A 19,401-nucleotide genomic window follows, 5' to 3' on the forward strand; every position below is an offset into this window, starting at 1 on the left:
GATCCTCTCCTTTCCCCTGCCATCCTAATTCCAAGGGAGAGAGGACAAAGGTGCCTTCCACAGACACGCCTGCTTCTCTCCCACCTCCACCTCACAGATGCAGTAAGAAGCCTCAGGTATGTAGGCTCTTGTTCCTGTAGGTTTCATTTTTTTCTGATGCAGGGGGCCAGGAGAAGGAGAACCTTTCATTTTAGTGACCAGAGTCCTTCAGTCATAAATCAATAGAGGTGATACAAACATATTAACAGAAGTATGTTCCCTTATTGAGAAAAAATAGGCACTGAGTTTCAAGCCCTATCAGGATACCATTTTGTTTCTTAGAACATTTTACGTATGAATATGCTAGAAAAGACATTGGTTAGAACTAATAGAGCTCAGTTTCAGGCTGGCTTATTCTTCCATGGAGTCAGTTATCTTGTGGGTGAGATCATGTTCCCCTAAACCTGACTAGATTCGGTTAGAAAAGTCTATAAAGCAAGCACAGTGCACAGACCTCCGAGGGCAGTGCCTGGGTTCACGTCCTGGCACTGCTCCCAGCAAGTGTGGGATCTAGGGCAGATCACTAAACCTGCCTGGGCCTCTGTTTCCTCATTTGTAAAATGATAATAGTACTACCTCTTCAGCTTATTTCAAGAATTTAATGAGATAGTGCACACAGAGTACTTGGAACGGTTCTTGGCAAGTGATAGTCAGCTCTTTTTACTACTTCCTATGCCACTGTTATCAAGAAGTCCCACCGTAAGCTAATGGTTGTATTTAATTCAGCAACTTTTTCCAGAGGGCCGCCTGTAGCCCTGGCATTCTGGTAGGCTCTGAGATAGAGATGAGTGATGTGGTCCATCAGGAGCGTCGGGCTAACGTAGAGGTCATCGGAAAGTAATGCCAGCGAGTGGCTCTGTGCTAGAGGGTGAGTAAAGAGCTTGGAGATGAGGACATAACGCTTCCCTGGGGGAGGGATGGTGATGGAGGCTTCACAGGTGGCTATGGAAAAGAGGACATTTGAGGTCTACCTCAAATGAGAAATAGAAGCTTGCCAGGCAGATGGGTAAGAATAAGCAAGTGTGGAGGTGAAAACCACATTTTGTGGTCGGGAAACTTGAGTCTGGAGTGACTCAAGTGGTGCACCTGTGAGGCAAGTGGCTGGAGTTGAGTCTTGTCCAGGTCGAAGGACAGTGAATCCCCTGTTGAGGAGGTTGTGATACCTGATGGCAGGGGACCATCACAGCTCTGTAAGCGGAGGAAAGGCGTGGATGAGGAATCATGGCAGCAGGGAGAATAAATTGGTGAGAGATACTAGAGGCCGCGAATCTGACCAAATGAGATGGAGGGACTGAGGTGGTTGAGAGGCTGCGTGTCAGTGCAGTGTGTACAGCGGTGGGACTTGAGTGGAAGCTAACTGAGGCAGGAGTTGGAGAGGGAAGAATGAAGAGTTACTGTGAGGGGTGAGGCTTGCCAGCTGGGTGGAGAGTGCTGTTTTTAACAGAGGGAAAGCAGGAGGAGAAGCCTTAGGTAATAATGGCTTTTGGTTCTCCTCAGCGACTCGGGTTGATTGGCAGACTGGCCTTTGGGAGGAAAGGGCCAGGCGCGTGGTACACACTCATTATGTGTTAGCTCTTCTCGTGTGTACTCAAGCCAGATAAGGTTTAAGTCGTATGACTTTTTCAAATGAAACCAGTTGGAATTTCCCTAATTCTGTGTTGTCATCCTAGGAAGCTGCAGGGCCTCCATCACTCATCATCCCCACTATATTGGGTGATGAGTATTTCTACTCCCATTTTTGTAACCAGGGGGACAGTTTAAATAACTTGTCTGAAATGTTAGCAGAGTTCACATTCTCCATCCTCAGCCCTGCCCAGCAGGTTTGTGTTCCTCCCCCACCCTTTTTTTTTTAAGTATTTTACCCATTTGTAAGTGTACAGTTCAGTAGTATGTAAGCATTGTGTAACATTGTATAGCATAGCATTGTGTAACAGATCTTCAGAACTTTTTCATCTTGTGAAATTGATACTATACCCAGTAAACAACGGGGCTCCTCCTTAACTGCACTGAGGAGCCGGGCCCCTCTCCTTGCCTGGTGGAGGTCCTGTCTCCAGTAGGCTCCGGGCTGGTGCAGCAGAGGCTGCACGGAGGAGACACTGTGGATAAGTAGTTTCACCTGGGACAGAGTTCAGCTCTAGAACATGAACTTCGATCTCCCCGTGCGAGCTTGTGGATGCTCTCTCCTCTTCCAGGTCACCAGGTCTTTGACATCTGGTCAAACCTGGTCCTTAGTTGGGGTGGGGAGTATATTGCACAAAAATAGGAAAAGCCTTTTCCCAAGCCCACTCAACTTAATAGTTTTGGTCTCAAGCCCAGGAGAGCATCAGTGGAAGTTTCAGAGGCCACTCCTGGCTCCGTCTCAGAAGGTACAATCTGGATTGCTGGCTGCCTTCTGGAAGTTGACCTTTTGTCCTGTGGATGGAAATCTTAAAAGACTTAATGATAGCCTATATTTGTAGAGTCCTTTTACAGTTTATTAAGTGTTCACATACAGTATTTCAGTAGATGAGTTTTCCTCACTACAGCCCTATGATTTAGGCCATGTAGGCATCATTATCCCCTTTAGCTGAGGGGTTAAGTAACCCATTTGAGGTCACCCAGCTAATTAGTCAGGGCTGAAAGGCAAGTACTCAGTCTCAAGGTTTCCAACTCTAAAATCCAGGCTCTTTTCTTTTACGCCACCTCACCGTCTCATTCTCACCAGTCAGCAGATGGGCCAAGGACTAAATGGCCCAGAGAGGCTCCTTCCGGCTTCTGCTTGGAGGGAGGATGTTCTGCTGAATCACATCCAAGGATCATTTAGAGGGTGGTTCTCCCACCCCCATCCAGTGGTTCTCCCTGTTGTAAATACATCTGTAAAAGTTCTTTTGTTTCCTTGCTATGTGTGGGGAACTGTGTAACGTTCAACTTTGTCCTGATTGGATCACTGCGTCTGGTGAGTTTGTATCTGGTCTCTGTCTCAGTGGCCACTGGAGGGAGTTCTTGCCTGTCTCCACCTGCCAACACAGAGTTTAACTCTTCTCCATGGCCTTGCTTGCTCTGTGCATTTGAAGTGTGGGTATATTTAGTGTGGCCAAGTAGTCTCTCATTACATCCCTAAACCTGAAGCTCCTATTAACTGTAAAAGGTGGAGAAAAGAAAAGTGCCACCAAGGTTGTGAACTTTAGGTATGGAAAAAATAATTTGGGACTTGACAGTGACTCTTAATTAATTCAATTGCTGGAATAAGTAGTCAGAAGTATTTCTTTCTTTGGCGGGGAGGGTGTAGCTCAGTGGTAGAGCACATGCTTAGCGTGCACGAGGTCCTGGGTTCAATTCCCAGTACCTCAAATGAAAGTAAACAAACAAACCTAATCCCCATTCCCCCCTAAAGTGTTTCTTTCTTTCTTTCTTGTTGAGGGGGAGGAATACGCAAGGGGCACTAGATCAGAAACTAGCAATACCCAATTGTAAGGGTGTTACAGAGCACGTTACTTCACACTGGAAGATGCACAGTGATCTTGTCTCTTTCTTTCCTCCCCTTCTGGAAGTGCTGGGTCTGCTGGTGAGTGGGAAACAGCTGTGTATCTTCCTGTGTAGTACCTGGTGTACAGGACACGGGAGGTGGAGGAGAATCGCAGTGTTACAAGCAGTGTTCAGATCTGAGCCACTCTGCCATCCTTTATCCGGGTCGGGCCCAGGGTTCTAGCTCCCTGGGAAATGGGCTTACTTGGGGACTCGGGGAATTTCAGTCAGGATGTCTCCACTGTTGCTGGGGAGCAAATGTGTGCTTGCATCCCTTGAGCACAGGACGGGAGGCCAGCCTCTTCTGCCTTGTGCCCATGGACTCCTTTTAGAGGAATACATGTTTAGTTCATTTTCAAGTGCACTTGAGCAGGTGGACTTTTTGTTTTCCAGTTAACAGCTGAGTCTGCAGTGAGCGCTGTGTTTATTCTGTCTCACAGTCCCAGCCTCACCTGAGTTTCTTGGAGTTTCCTGCACACTTTCTCCAGGAAGCAGCATTTGTCAAATGGGACCATCGGCAGAGAGTTCTTTTCTCCTTTGGACTTTTCTCACACATGGACTTGTAGCTACGTCTCCATGTGCAGCGTATTTGTTGTTGTTATTATTATTTACTTATTTATTTATTTTTTGCAGAAAGTAGATAGAATGGGGAGTTTGATCTGGTAAGGGCAAACTTGATGCAGTAGAAAAAGCATACTGGGAGTTGGGAGTCCTGAGTTTCGCAGATGGCTCCGTCATTCCTTTTCTCCAGAACCTCTGGCAGTCACCTCCCTTTGTGTGAAAGGATGGGGTGGGAGTAGGTGATCCTCCTGTAATTAAATTAGACCTTCCCAGATCTAACTTTGTACGAGCAATGGCCAAAGGATCAAAACCTGATCTGCACTGTGAGGTTGGGAAGGGGTACAGAGGGTTATGTTGTGTGGGGGGTACTTCACTCTAATCCAAGAAGGGGCTGACAATGAGCTTAATGCTCTCTGTAATCTCAGTAGATTGGTGGGGAGGTTTCCCATAAGTAGCAGGATCGGTTCTCCCCCTTGAATCCAGGTACATCAAGCAACACGGTACCTCCCCCGACCCTAGAGCATGGAGTGAGTGTTAAGGGCAGGAGGATTTGGGTTACTGGAACTCACAGAGTACCCTGAACTTGTTGGGGACTGGCCTGATGGCGGAGGGACGAGGAGGGATGGTTCTTGAGGTCCCAGGTGCTGATGGCTGTGTTCTGCCTCACCCCCAGGTGAGCAATGGCAGGCGCTGGTGAGCGCAAAAGCAAGAAGGATGACAACGGCATCGGCACAGCCATTGACTTTGTGCTCTCCAACGCCCGGCTGGTGCTGGGGGTGGGCGGGGCGGCCATGCTGGGCATCGCCACGCTGGCGGTTAAGCGGGTAAGTGCCCTCAGCCAGGGCCAGGGATTGGAGAGGTGTTGAGGCTGCTAGGTGGAGCCGACCAAGTATAAGACTGACATCGCTAATGGGAATGTAACTTGGTAATCTGGCATTATTAGATGAAACCTTAAGAGAATTCAGTAAATCTACTTCTAGGACTCTGCCCTAAAGAAATTGTTGGCGATACAAATAAAGATGTTTATCCCAGCAGTGAAAAATGGCAAATAACCAAAATATTCTTCCTTGACTACCTTATTTAAAATATCTAAAGGTTAACCATTATATATAAAAGTAGATAAAAAACAAATATCTTCTGTATAACACAGGGAACTATATTCAGTATCTTGTAATAACCTTTAATGAAAATGAATATGAAAACAAATATATCTGTATATATTTGCATGAGTGGAACATTATGCCGTACACCAGAAGTTGACACATTGTAACTGACTATACTTCAATTAAAAATAAATATATATATATGATGAAAAAAAACTAGCAACACCCCCATCACACATATACTTCCTGTTTCCCTTTCTTACTTTTCTTAATGTCTCTATCTGCAAACTTTAACTTGTTTATTGTGTGTTGCCTGTATCCCTCAGGTAGACTGAAAATTTCATGAGGGCAGGGATTGGGTCTCTTTGGTTTACTACTTTATTCTGTTCACTTAGAACAATGCCTGGCACATAGTAGTTATGTATTTGTTAAGTAAAGGAATCAGTGTTCAACATATGGCACATTCATAAGGTACAATGTTGTATAATCAGAAATTGTACCATAATGTTCTACACCGATTCATTTTTAGTGATGTGGGAGGGTGATAAAGATGATTAATGAAAAAAATCAGTTTTCAAAATTATATATTAGAGGAGAATCCTAGTTGTATAAACATATATTTCCAGAAAGAAATATACCAAAATATTAATAGTTATCTCTGGGTTGTGACATTATGGATAAATCTGTTTCTTAATTATTTATATCATTTAATATTTCCTGAGATTGTGTGGAGCTAAGTATTCCATAATCTAGAATAAAACAAAATTACAGAAAAATAGTAGTTGAACTCATTAAGGCTAAGCTGTGGGAAGGAGGGAAACGGGAAAGAAGGTACATGTGCTGGGTGGTGCCTGCTCTTTCAGATGTACGACAGGGCCATCAGCGCCCCGACCAGCCCCACCCGCCTGAGCCACGCAGGGAAAAGGAGCTGGGAAGAACCAAACTGGATGGGCTCCCCGCGGTTACTCAACAAGGACATGAAGACAGGCCTGAGCAGGTCCCTACAGACCCTTCCCACAGACCCCTCGGCCTTTGACACAGGTAAGGAAGGCTTGTGCCCCTTCTGGGACTTCCTCCAGGCTCTCTGTGCTACTCCTGTATTCAGCGCATTTCTCAAGGATATGAGTGCCAGGCACTGCGTGGGCACTTGCCTTTTGTGCCAAGCCCCGCCCCTCTCTGGGGCTGCGGCTCTGTGGACTGAGCAAGCGCGGGAAGAGCTCACGTGCCTCTCTCTCTTGCCTTGGCAGATACATTCTGCCCGCCCCGGCCCAAGCCATTGGCCAGGAAGGGCCAGGTAGACTTGAAGAAGTCACGACTCCGCATGTCCCTGCAGGAGAAACTTCTTACTTACTACCGGAACCGGGCAGCCATCCCTGCTGGCGAGCAGGCTCGGGCCAAGCAAGCTGCTGTGGACATATGTGCCGAGCTCCGGAGCTTCCTGCGGGCCAAGTTGCCTGACATGCCACTTCGGGACATGTACCTGAGTGGTAGCCTCTGTGATGACCTGCAGGTAAAAAGGGGGTTCTCAGGAAGGGTGGGGGTGGGTACCGACCAGGATGCTTCTCAATAGCGCTACTGGTTCAGAAGATCAGGTTCCACACTTGTCAGAAAGAGTAGTCTCACTGCTCCCGAGTTCTGCACACTGGGGTAGCATTGGGAGATCCCTGCCTTGAGTCTTCTTTAACCTTTTCTTGTTTTCTAGTCATATAGCTTCTAGGAAGCTGTAAGAGGCCTCCTTCCTGTTTTCTTGTCCCCATCTCTCCTTTCTGGTTTTCCCTCTTCTGGGGTCTTCAGGGCATGGGGGTGTCCTGTGTACTTGTGTGTCCAGAGACAGTATGGCTGTGGAATGAGCACGGGCTCTAGTGTCCGCAGACCTGGGTGTAAATCTTCCCTCTGGACTGATACTGTGATAGGAAAAAATTCTTAGTTTCCTTTATTGTTGCGGGAATATAAGATGGTGGGACCTGTGTTTGGGGAAGCTTGTCTCTTGAGCAGATTAAATCCCTTTTAAAATTTTTAAACCTTTTAAATTGTGCTCTCAACAGGTGGTGACAGCTGACCACATCCAACTCATTGTGCCCCTTGTGCTGGAGCAGAACCTGTGGTCATGTATCCCTGGGGAGGACACCATCATGAATGTCCCTGGCTTCTTCCTAGTTCGCCGTGAGAACCCAGAGTATTTTCCTCGTGGTAGCAGTTACTGGGACCGCTGTGTCGTGGGGGGCTACCTCTCCCCGAAGACAGTGGCAGACACGTTTGAGAAGGTAGTGGCTGGCTCCATCAATTGGCCGGCCATAGGGTCCCTCTTGGACTATGTGATCCGACCGGCACCACCCCCAGAGGCTCTGACTCTGGAAGTGCAGTATGAGCGTGACAAGCATCTCATCATTGACTTCCTGCCATCAGTGACCCTTGGTGACACTGTCTTGGTGGCCAGACCCCACCGGCTAGCCCAGTACGACAACCTGTGGCGGCTGAGCCTGCGTCCTGCCGAGACGGCACGCCTGCGGGCTTTGGACCAGGCCGACTCGGGCTGCCGCTCTCTGTGCCTCAAGATCCTCAAGGCCATATGCAAGTCCACTCCGGCTCTGGGCCACCTCACTGCCAGCCAGCTCACCAACATCATCCTCCACTTGGCCCAGGAGGAGGCCGACTGGTCTCCAGGTGTGCTGGCCGACCGGTTCCTGCAGGCCTTGAGGGGCCTCATCAGCTACTTAGAGGCTGGAGTTCTGCCTAGTGCCCTGAACCCCAAGGTGAACTTATTTGCAGAGCTCACCCCTGAAGAAATAGACGAATTGGGATACACTCTCTATTGCTCACTGTCTGAGCCGGAGGTGCTGCTGCAGACGTAGGGCAGGTGAAGGCCAAAGTAGGTGTCTGGTGGTCAGGCCCTGGATTCTCCGTTAGAAACACTTGGCTACATAGTTGGTGCCTCACAGGGTCCCTAGGTGCCTCCTGCCTTGCTGGTTATTGCCCTGGTCACTTCATGCTGATTAGAATGACATCTGTCTCCTCTTTTCTCAGTAACCCTTTCTATTTTTGTTACCAAACACTGTGCTCCCTACTCCTCCCCTCCCCCGGCTCCAGGCCAATTTTTCTTGAATGAATTGAGAAGGTGGAGCACTGGCCTGAGCTGTTGAGACCACTTGGTGTTTGCATTCTGGCCCAGGTGTGCTGCGTCTGCCCTGCCCTGCGGCCTGCCCCTCGTCCGCGTCTTCTCCGTCTTTTCCTCCTGTTCATCCCTTCAGTTTTGCTCTTTTCCCTGGAGCACATCTGCCTGATCGAGATGTTGCCTTTTAGTTGAATGTCACTGAAGTTATGATTGCATGTCTCAAACTGAACTCTGCAAAGAGTACTCAGACAGTATTTAGGGTTTCTGGGGGTAAAGCTGGTGGAAAAGCTGGACTTTGACCCAGGTTCCTGGAGAAGAAGCCCATTCCCCCCACCTCTTGACCGACTTATATCCATAAGTGCTGAGAAGATCTCTTGTGGGAACACGTCGTTGACCCACACAGGAGGGAGGACTCGAGATAAACTGGATGCAGAGTTTTGCAGAGATTGTGTTTCTTGGTGGCCATCAGTAAGAGTGCAGGGTGGGAGAAACCGGAAGTGGTGGAGAGGGTCTGTGTGCCTGGTGTGTGCGCCTCATCCATGGCTGGTCTGGACCAGCACCACTGTGTGCAGGAGTCAGACGGGGACGGGGAAGGACGAGGCTGTTGTTGGCCCCCTTCCTTGCCTTATTGCCAATTAGGACAAGGCCTTCAGGGACACAGTCTTAGTAGTGCTAGAGGTTGACAGGCAGCTGAATGTCAGCTGGAAGATCCAGTCACAAGTTGGGGCCCAGTGACCGTGTTTCTTCCCCATCAGGCTCTGCCTTTCTAGGATGTTGCCTTAGAGCAGGAATAGGCCCAATAGCCAGCCCTTCATTCCCCAGTGTCTGCCACAGGAACGTGAGGGGGCGCTCACAGAACTCTCCAGGCACCTCCAGAGGCCAGAGGGCAGACAGACACGCACAGACCTCTTCCCGCCGTCCTGTCTCTCACCCAGCACCTGGGGAGACCGGTGCTACCTAGGAAGAGAGCACATGGATAAAACACAGACGAGAGGGAGGTGGGTACTTCCTACCTTCCTTGTTTCCCGCTGCTAAAATTGCACTATTTATTGCAATGTAAAAAGTATCCTGAGCGTGGGGAGGAATATTTAATACACAATGTCAGTGCACCTTCTTGTTTTGTGGTTTTTTCCTGTTTGTGGCAAGAGGCTGATGATAATTCTGTTTCTGATCCTCCCATCCAGTATTTTGTTCTCCCGTCAAGTCTTAACTCCTTTTATTCTTACTACCTCTCCATCATCGAGATTCTGGTGAAGCTCTCTGCAGCTGTCTCATTCCTTCCCAGTGAGAGTGACATGAAATGACTCTTTAAATAGCATTGAAACCTCAGCTACCCTTTGGATTTAGGGTAGAGATTCCTGTCCCCTCTTTTGTTACGGTTTAGGAGGTTGAGAACCAGGGGTAACCTTGGCTATATTTGGAAATCTTCCTGCCTCTTCTCTCATGTACATGCAGAGTTTCCCTAAAATGGTTCAGTTGTTTCATTTGTATAAAGATATTGCAGGAGAATGAAAAATATAAAGCCCAGAACCCTGAGAGAGCTTCTCCATCCTGGCTGTTCATCAGAGTCACAGTGGAGTTTAAAACCATCCGTATGCCCGAGTGCTGCCCTGGGTGGGTGATGTAGAGGGTATGGGGTGGGGCCTGGCATTGCTGGTTCTGATGCACCCATCTGATGTCTATTAGAAGAAAGGGAGCAGGGAGGGTTGAAAGTTGCAAAAGCATGAGTTATTCTTCACTGATAAAAGAATTTGGTTTTCCCAATGTAAATATTATAAAACCTATAATTTTCCCAAGCTGGTATCAGACAAAATTCCATATAAAACATAAGGAGAGCTCAAAAAAGAAAATATTTTAAAGACCAAATCCCAAATTATCAAAGCCAAGTGTAATTGTGATTTATCTCCTCTTTTTCTAAAGAGCATCTTTCTAAGGGCAGCTCTGTCTCTTACCTATGTTTCACAAAACCAAAAACCCTAACTTCGCCATTTCCACAAGCAAGAACCTCTTAGAAGTCCTCAGAACTAAAAGCGGTGGGGATTCTTGGCCCTGGTCCTGGTGATTTTGCTCACCAGGGTTTGCTGAGTGAGACGGGGTGAGTCTCATCAAAACTTAGACAACAGTTAAGTGCTTTGAGATTCTTGGATAGAGGAAGGAACATCGCCTGCCTGATTTTAGTCTCTGGAGAAAGATGTAGGGCCTTTCCCCGCCTTTCAGCCTGCCTTTTCAGTAACTCCCACTTTTGCCTGAAGTAACAGTATCTGCTCCTACTTTTCCACCTGGAAATTTTTTTTGCACCATCTAGGTTAGCAAATCACATAGTTAGCTTAATGCTTAAATAAATGCTCATCATCTTAAGTGTATTTTGGTTTTCCCTGTTGCCCCTTCGTAAAACATGAGTTCAGGACAGCAGTATTTTTCTTTATACACTTGGTTGTGACTTCTTTTTTTTTCAAATAAAGAAATAATCGAAACTCATGTTTGGAAAACCTGTGTTGTGAGGCCTGTTATCTTTCTTCCTGGGCTCAACCCCTGGTGGTCCTCCTGGTCACACTCCAGATTAGCTGACTTTTGCTCCCTAGTACTCCACTCAAGTTGAGACCTCAAATGGTTTTGACGTGGAATCAGCTTTGGGATCAAAAGGCCCTGGAGAGGCCCCAGGAGGGTTGTGTGAGTAGGGATCCCTGCATGTGTCCAGAATTTCTGCCAGGTACATCTTCTCTGAGACTGTGACCCTGGCTGAGAACCTCTGCTCTCAGGATTTGTTAGAACTCTGCCCTTCGTGCTGAAGCTCAAGGCCAAAGAGAATGGTAAGAGACACTTAGGACTAGAGCTGTGAGGCTGTAGCCTTTTTAGATCCTTCTCATCCTAAGTGGCCAAAATACCAGAGATGGGTTCTGGGTTAACTGCATACAGTGTGTTATTTACTTTTTCATTTTGAGCACCTGATACTCTATATTCTTGGTTGCTGAGGCCAAGTCCACAACCTGCCTTTGTCACTTGCCTGCCCGTCAGTGAGCAGTTGATGTGTTTAGCTGATAGATTTGGAATCAGTCTCCAGTCTTTCTGTCCTGTCTTGGCTAGGTCCACTTAGAAGCAGCTTAGTCCTGAGACCTAGAAAACTACTGTCCTTTTTCTCCTTGAGGGAGGAAATAAAGCTGGGGAACATGTTGTCCTTCCACAGCATGGCTAGAAGAAAATAAAAGTCTCCTTTCCAACAGTTTTGACTTTTGTGTATGGTATAAAATGTTTTCTTACAGGAGTGGTACCAGTTCTCCATTTGCAGCTAGGGGAAACTTTGAAGTGCTTGACCCAGGTCTCCATAATAGAATGGGTGGGGCAAGCTGCCACCGGAGTCATTCTTCCACCTCTCTACGGTGTCCAACTGGGGCAGTGTTACTCTCATTCTGAACCATCTGTGTGGTCATCCGTCAAGAGGCACTGACATGTCCCAACGTACAGCAAAAGGAGGACATGCCCCCTAGGTCCTTAGTTACACCTTCAGAAGACCTGGGTAGTGGCTCAGGGATTCTTCCTGCCTTTGCACCAAAAGACTAGATGCCTTTTGCATATCTAGATACTTGTGATTCCCCAAGGGGAAAGAAAAGCCACACCCAGCATCCACTATGCTTTGCTTATACCAGTTTATAGTTGTTGGGTCAGCTCAGTAAATGACAGTCCTCTGAGGAAACAATGATGTAATGGAGATTGGGAGGTGGGTCAGAAGATCCAAATTCTAATAATAGTAATAGCAACCATTTATCCAACATTTAACAGATACCAGGCCCCTGGCTCAGTGCTTTGTATATATTATCTTACTTCATTGTAAGGGTAAGTATGTTCATTATTAGCTTCATTTTACAGACTCAGCAAGGAAAAGTCACTTAACCAAAATGTTTCTGCTAATAAATGGAACAGCCAAGATTTTGGGGGGTTTGCCCCTAAAATCCATTTTATAACCCCTACCTCATTCTGCCTTCTCTGGGCAAGACACTTCATCCCTCAGTTTATCATTGTAAAATTGATGGCCTGATTGGATCAAGTCAATGACTGGTCAGCAGTAGTTATGTAGGACAGTGCTTCCCAAATTTTTGACATCACAGCCCTCACAGAAATAGTTTTATGGCTCACTGAAGTAAAAGGAAGCAGAAACTCACGGTTTCTGCCCCTACAGGGCCTGCATGGAGAGGACTGGAGAATGGTGGAGAACCTTCTGAGCTCTCTGAACAGTTCCCCAGTAGCGACAGCAAGTTGCTGGCCCTGACCTGGCCTGCAGGCTCCAAACACAAACTCCCTTAGGTGGGCATGGGTTCTCAAGTTTCTCCTCAGGGGCTTTAGTGGGATCTGCTAGGACGCTGTTATGCCTGGGAGTTACAGGGTTGGAAGATATCTGAAACTACCCTAGAATGAGAGATACCAGCCGAATAAAATGTCTCCTTGTTTTTAGGGGAACTGAATCTACCGAAACCGAAAGACGTTCCCCTGTGATAGGTTGCATTCTTTAAAAGAACATCAAACTTCTATTTTAGCAGAATGGATATGTAAAAAATATGATAGGTTAGACTATAGGATTCTGCATCTCCCCGACTCGACTTAACACTTGGTAAGGACGCAGTGCTGGCCTTTGATGATATGTGAGCATAGACTGGGTGATCTTGACTGAGGTCCTCAGTCCTGCCTTTCAGCTCCTGAAGGGTTGCACGTCCTCAGTATATTGCAAGTATTTGCAGGTGAAAACGCACATGAAATGACATTTCCTTTTGCTTAGTTTCATCTTCGGGCCTGAACACGGTCGCTAGTTGGGAGTTGCCCTGACCGCGGCAAGGAAAGCACTGCAGAAGTCGGGTCCTAACGCCACTATTTGAGACGCACTGGGGTAAGGCTGCCTGGGGCAGGAACCATGGTAGTCTTGACCAGCTAAGGGTGGCCGAGCTGAGGAAGCCACTGCAGAGCAGCGTCACGAGAAGAGCGGGTACAAACAAGAGCCAAGCGGCGGGAAGTGCACTAGGCGCTCCGCCCGTCCCCGCGCAGATCAGGGACTCCCTCACTGAACTACCCGCCCACCTCAAAGCCTGAGCCAGTAAGAAACTCGAGATATATTAAGACTCATCATGCCTGACCAATTATTTCGATGCTCGCTCTCCGCTAGCATCTCGCGCGATAACCAGGCGACCTCGTACCCCACAGAAAAAAAACCCTGTCTTGGGATGAAAGACTCCTCTCTCCGCCCTCGGACTAACACCGGAAGTGAGAATGTGAAGAATCCCTCCGCGCTCCTTGGCGGCAGAAGGAAGTGACTCTTTGATCTTAAAAGCCTAGTAAAGTAGTGCGCCTTTTCTGGGGGGGCCATAAATAAAAAGAACTCATTTTCTCTCCACAGCTACGCCCTGGACATAAAAGCTGGAGACTGGAAACGGTAAAAGCGTCGGACAGATGACAACGCGGGGCGTGGGGGGGGGAGGAAGGCGTGGGTCACGTGACCTCGGCGGAAGGATGTGCTCTGTGATGCGTCCTCACAGAGGCAGAGTCTATAAAGGACCAGCGCTTGGCGGGCGGCCGCCATTTCTTCTCCTCTCCCTTGTAAATGTAGTTCCTCCTCGCCAGTGCGCGCCTTTCCTTCTCCGCTCCCGCAGGGTCCGCAGCCACCATGGCGTATTAGAGGCAGCAGTGCCAGCGGCAGCATTGGCCTTTGCAGCGGCGGCAGCAGCACCAGGCTCTGCAGCGGCACCCCTCACCGGCTTAAGCCATGGCGTAAGTACTGGCCCTGCCCGCCTTGGCCTTGCGTCCCGACTTGGCGAGGGGTTTCCACCTGCTTGGGCGCGGCCGGCGACCGGGCGTCGTCGTCGAGGGGGAAGCAGTTTTACGAGCGTCCGGGACGGGTGGCCTTTGGGTGTCCCCGAGACGCCAGCGCTCCTGGGTCGGCAGATCTCAAAGCCGTGCGGAGGGAGGAGGCGGTCGGCGGCCCCGGGCCCACCCCCGGAACCCTCTGGGGTCCGGCCTGGCGCCCCGCGAAACGTGGCAGTAACCAAGATGGCGGCAGGGCGGCGGCCGGGGCGTGAGTCACGGGCAGCGTGGGCGGGGCCGGACTCGAATGAGAGGATGGAGTTCCTTCCTCTTCTGGCCGGCCGGGCGTCCATCTTGTGCAGCCTGACCTGGGAGCGGCCAAGGTTGTCTCAATGGCTCTGGGGCCACATGTTCCCGATTTTCAACAGCCAAATAGAGTTTTGATGTGGCCATCCTGCCTCCTGGGTCAAAAGATGAAAGTCTCAGACCAGCTGATCGCTAATGGGACGTGGCTTCTGATTTCTATTCAGGCTTTTCACGGCATTCAGCAGCAGCGTTGCTGTAACCGACAAAGACACCTTCGAATTAAGCGCGTTCCTCGATTTCGTCAAAACTCCGCAACATGGCCGAGATGAGCTTCCTGAGCAGCGAGGTGTTGGTGGGGGGCTTGATGTCCCCCTTCGACCAGTCGGGTTTGGGGGCTGAAGAGAGCCTAGGTCTCTTAGACGACTACCTGGAGGTGGCCAAGCACTTCAAACCTCATGGGTTCTCCAGCGACAAAGCTAAGGCGGGCTCCTCCGAATGGCTGGCTGTGGATGGGTTGGTCAGTGCCTCAGACAACGGAAAGGGTGAGTGGTATTTTTTTTTTAAATCTGCGGGTGGGGTCTGATAATAGGGCCTTGTTGCTGTGTGCAGCTGATTCGATTTCCCTCTTTGATGTTTTGCAGAGGATGCTTTCTCCGGGACAGATTGGATGGTGGAGAAAATGGACCTGAAGGAGTTCGACTTCGATGCCCTGTTGGGTATAGATGACCTGGAAACCATGCCAGATGAGCTTTTGGCCACGTTGGATGACACATGTGATCTCTTTGACCCCCTATTCCAGGAAACTAATAAGGAGCCCCCCCAGATAGTGAACCCAATTGGCCATCTCCCAGAAAGTTTACCAGCAACTGACCAGGTTGCCCCTTTCATCTTCTTGCAACCTCTTCCCCTTTCCCCAGGGGCCCTGTCCTCCACTCCAGATCATTCCTTTAGTTTAGAGCTAGGCAGTGAAGTGGATATCTCTGAAGGAGATAGGAAGCCAGACTCTACTGCTTACATTAGTGTTCAGTGCATAAAGGAAGAGGATGGCCCTTCAGATAATGATAGTGGCATCTGTATGAGCCCTGACTCCTATCCGGGCTCTCCCCAGCATAGCCCCTCTACCACCAGGGGCTCTCCAAATAGGAGTCTGCTATCTCCAGGTGCCCCTTGTGGCTCTGCCCGCCCCAAACCCTATGACCCTCCTCGAGAGAAGATGGTAGCAGCAAAAGTCAAGGGTGAGAAACTAGATAAGAAGCTGAAGAAAATGGAGCAGAACAAGACGGCAGCCACAAGGTACCGCCAGAAGAAGAGGGCAGAGCAGGAGGCCCTCACTGGTGAATGTAAAGAGCTAGAAAAGAAGAATGAGGCTCTGAAAGAGAAGGCAGATTCCTTGACCAAGGAGATCCAGTATCTGAAAGATCTGATAGAAGAGGTTCGCAAGGCAAGGGGGAAGAAAAAGGTCCCCTAGTTAGGGTAGTCAGGAGTATGTGCTTGTACATAGGAGGCTAGTGCTGAAGCTGTGTTTTAATAAATTATTTTGTAGTGAAAGTACTTCTGTAGACTGCTGTCTGGTGTCTTTTTTCACTTGCTGTGGGGTTGGTTGTCCGGACTTGTAATTTGAGCCCAGAGTTTGTTTCCCCCAACACTGCTGGACAGTAGGTCAGGACCACTGGTGATGTCACTTGAACCTGAGACGGGGTATTGGGCTAGATCCTCCCCCAGTCTGGCTAGGTGCTTCCCCCAGAACCAAGAACTTGTGCTTGATGTGAGAACCTTTAGGTATGATTGAAGCTGGTGAGATTTAGGTTGAAGGAACAGCCTGGGTTCCACCCATTTGCTCATGATGTGGCTTTGTTCCAGCATCTATCAAGTTCCCAGATAAGGCCCCACAGCCCTCGAGCTGGGCACACAAGATTAGGCTTTGCTAATAAGCTGCTGCAATTCTGTAGAGGCTGCTTCCCAGTAGGGTCCATTTAGAGAAAGCTGTTTTTGCTGGAACAAATAAAGTGGATTTGTGAGAGGTTGGGACAAGGGTGATGTTAATGTGGCTCTAGGTACCATTCTGAGCACTTGACACACTCCCCATGACAACTGGTGAGGCAGCCACCATGGTGGCACCAGCACAAGTCCTGTGGGAAGGGGTATGCAGAGGGTACTGAGCTGTAAAGCCCGCTGTCACCCCAGGGTTTTCAGTCTGGGTTCATGCCTGTCTTACCCCTAGTGGTAAGGTGAGTACTCCCTGACTTGCTTCCTGGCATCTGCCAGAGTAATGTGGGAGAGCCAGGTCACTGCTGAGCCCAATATAGCCGATGATAATCCAAATGGAAGCCTTTCCCCAAGGCACCAGTTGGGGCAGGTGTCACTTGGACCTTAGACTTGAGATCTTCAAGGTCTCATCTGCCCTTGGTTTGTAGAATTCCCTTCTCCAAGCCACCCATCCATGTGTTAGAACTGTCAGTTAACCCTTGTCACAGAACTGTCAGTTAACCCTTGTCACCTCATCTAAGCAGCTACCTGCTAAATACACAAGGATTTATTGGTTTAATAAAGATTAACTAATACTATAAAAACAGTTCTGTGCCAAAAACTTAAATAAGGATCATCTTCCCATTTTACAGATGAGGAAATTGAGGCCCAGAAAGGTTGAGTAACTTGCCCCGCTAGCCGGTGGCAGAGTCAAGCCCAGGCTGTCTGACTGCAGGATGCACACAAATCTGTGTGGCTCCCAAAGTTCCTTACAGGCAGGATTGGAAGGGCAGCCCTGGACACTGTCTTAAATTGGGGATACAGAGGGCACGTGTGGTTGCTGAGATTTCGTGTTTTTGATCAAATGTGTACAATTTCTCAAGATAGTTCATACACATCATGACTGGTGGCTTCGGGAAGGACTGGAAGAGTGGGGAGCCTAAGGTCAGCTGTAAGCACAGCTGCCGTCTTTAAACCTTGCTCTGTGCCTCAGTTGTGTAACTGAATTTTTTTTTTTATGTAAGATACAAAGAAAACATCTCCAAATGCTGCTGCTCTCTGTCCACCCCCAACAGTGTGTCTGCTTTGCTCAACCCAAGCCCAGGGCATGTGGCATGGGGGGATGGGGAGGTTGTGAGTTGAGGGCAGCCCTAGAAGTGACCTTGATGTGGGCCACAGCAGTCATCCAGTGCCAGTCTGGGCAGCCCTTGGAGACAGTGGCTCACTCTGATTTAGCAGATGGGAAACACCACTTCTGGGGTGCTCTGAGGGGCAGTGTAGGCTGGAGGCCTGAAGCCAGGATACCACGTTGGGCCCTTTACCAGGTGCCTGCAGCTAAGGCCTCCCCAGACCCAAAAGGCAGGGAGGGGATGTGCATGCAGCAGAGGTCCTCCCTGTCCTCAGCTCCTTTTCACCCTGTTCAGCCACGATGGCCTTCCTGCACCTCTCCGCCAACCTCATTCCTGCCTCAGGGCCTTTGCACTGGCTGTTCCCTCTGGCTAGGAACTTCCTGGGTGGGAGGTCACAGCAGGCAGGAAATGGAGGAAAGGGCGCCCGAGCTGGGCTGCGAAGGGTGGGGAAAGTCATGGAGGTAGAGAATGGGGAGAGCACCCGAAGAAAGCCAACCCAGGCAAAGGAATAGACAGGCACACAGTCCTAGCTGCCTCTCCACGAGGGCCCCGGCCTCAGCGTTGCTAGAAGTCACCTGATGGGGACCCGCCTAGCTCCTGCGTGAACTTGAGTTAAGCCTCTTGTCCACACAATCTCTGAACAAACCTGGACCTGGGCCCCAGTGAGGTCCCACATGGCAGTCCTGCCCCCTCCTGCGTGGCCTCAGCCAACCCCTCCAGACTCATGGAGACCAGGGAGCGCAGATGGTGTGAGCAGACCACCCCCATAGAAACCTCTCCTGTTGGTCCCCGTGTGGGATCTTCCAGCTTCACTCAGTCCAGTGCACATGTCAGCTGCCCCAAACCCACGAGACACAAATGCTCCCAGTGCTTTACATCCACTCACTCGAGGAAGATCTTTTCCTTCTGGCCTTTTCAGTCCTGGCCTGAATGCGGCAATCCAGTGTCCTCTTATTTGGTTCCCGTCCCCTACTTTCTCAACAGATCTATCACCAGGTCCTGGGGCTCAGGGTCAGCGCCCTCATCCATGACTCCTGCACCGCCCCCCCATGGTGGTACATCCTTCCTCCTCTGGCACCAGCACCCGCCCCACCCCCCCGCCAGGCCCCCTGCCGCCTTCTCACCGCCTGCACCCGAACTGTCCAGGGTGACTGTTAAATACAGGTTACCGAGTCCTACCACAACCCATGGACCAGACTCTCAGGGTGAATACTATAGTTAGTCATGCAAAGGGAGCCTGGACACGTAACCCTACTAGTGCTACTTGGCACAAATGTAACATAAGACCAGAAAACCCACAAGCAGAGAAGTACTGAACCCCTGCTTGCACTCTACCCCAGGAGGGAGGCCCTGGCACTCCACTCCCAGGGAGGGGCAGGAACCAAGGGCCCTGCTCAGCCTGTTCAGACAAGCAAAATCCTGGTGAGCAAGAGTGAGCAGCTGAGCCTGCTCCTTGCTAAGCTGCTTAAGAGATGAGGAGAGCGAGCCTCCCAGGGTGCGGGTGTCTCCCTCCCCACTGCGGTCTCAGCAGGCGGGAGGGGGATGCGAGAACACAGCCTCTCCCATCTCCGGAACAAGCCCATCTGAGGAAGGTGGGTCAATACTGGTTTGGAGCCGTGGCACCTCCTCTCCTGCCCACCTTCACCTCCTGGATGGCTGGTCTGGTCTGCTTCCTACTCTCAGATGGAGGCCACCTGCAGACAGGACTGGCTCCAACAGCCTCAGTGGTCCCCTCCTGTCCCCGTTCAAGGTGGAAAGCTGGTTAATGACTAGGAACAGACTCCCTCTCCCGGGGTCTGGGTGCATGTTGGCTAAAACTCTCTCCTTTTGCACAAAAGAGCCCATGCGGGTGTGGGCACTCGCTCCCTGCCAGAGACGCCGAAGTCCTCATCAGACA

The 19,401-nt window shown here is 49.7% G+C and overlaps 2 protein-coding genes across 3 annotated transcripts; both read left to right on the top strand.

Annotated features, from left to right (window-relative positions):
- The first annotated feature begins 4,784 nt into the window (after window positions 1–4,784).
- On the top strand, window positions 4,785–11,539 carry MIEF1 (mitochondrial elongation factor 1). Of its 2 annotated transcripts, XM_015241637.3 has the most exons (5): window positions 4,785–4,928; window positions 6,071–6,248; window positions 6,455–6,717; window positions 7,253–7,960; window positions 8,959–11,539. In XM_015241637.3, exons 1-5 carry the CDS (start codon window positions 4,785–4,787, stop codon window positions 9,052–9,054), a joined length of 1,389 nt encoding a protein of 462 aa, XP_015097123.1. In that variant the 3' UTR covers window positions 9,055–11,539. The 2 variants fall into 2 exon arrangements, with proteins under 2 accessions (XP_015097123.1, XP_015097122.1); XM_015241636.3 differs by having other exon boundaries at window positions 7,253–11,539.
- Window positions 11,540–13,879: 2,340 nt separating this feature from the next.
- ATF4 (activating transcription factor 4) lies at window positions 13,880–15,960 on the top strand. Its single transcript, XM_006207100.4, has 3 exons — window positions 13,880–14,070; window positions 14,634–14,951; window positions 15,051–15,960. The coding sequence occupies exons 2-3, from the start codon at window positions 14,726–14,728 to the stop codon at window positions 15,875–15,877; spliced, it is 1,053 nt and encodes a 350-aa protein (XP_006207162.1). The 5' UTR covers window positions 13,880–14,070; window positions 14,634–14,725; the 3' UTR covers window positions 15,878–15,960.
- Window positions 15,961–19,401: the final 3,441 nt, after the last annotated feature.

This window comes from Vicugna pacos, chromosome 12 (genome assembly GCF_048564905.1).
Source record: "Vicugna pacos chromosome 12, VicPac4, whole genome shotgun sequence".
NCBI lineage: Eukaryota > Metazoa > Chordata > Mammalia > Artiodactyla > Camelidae > Vicugna > Vicugna pacos.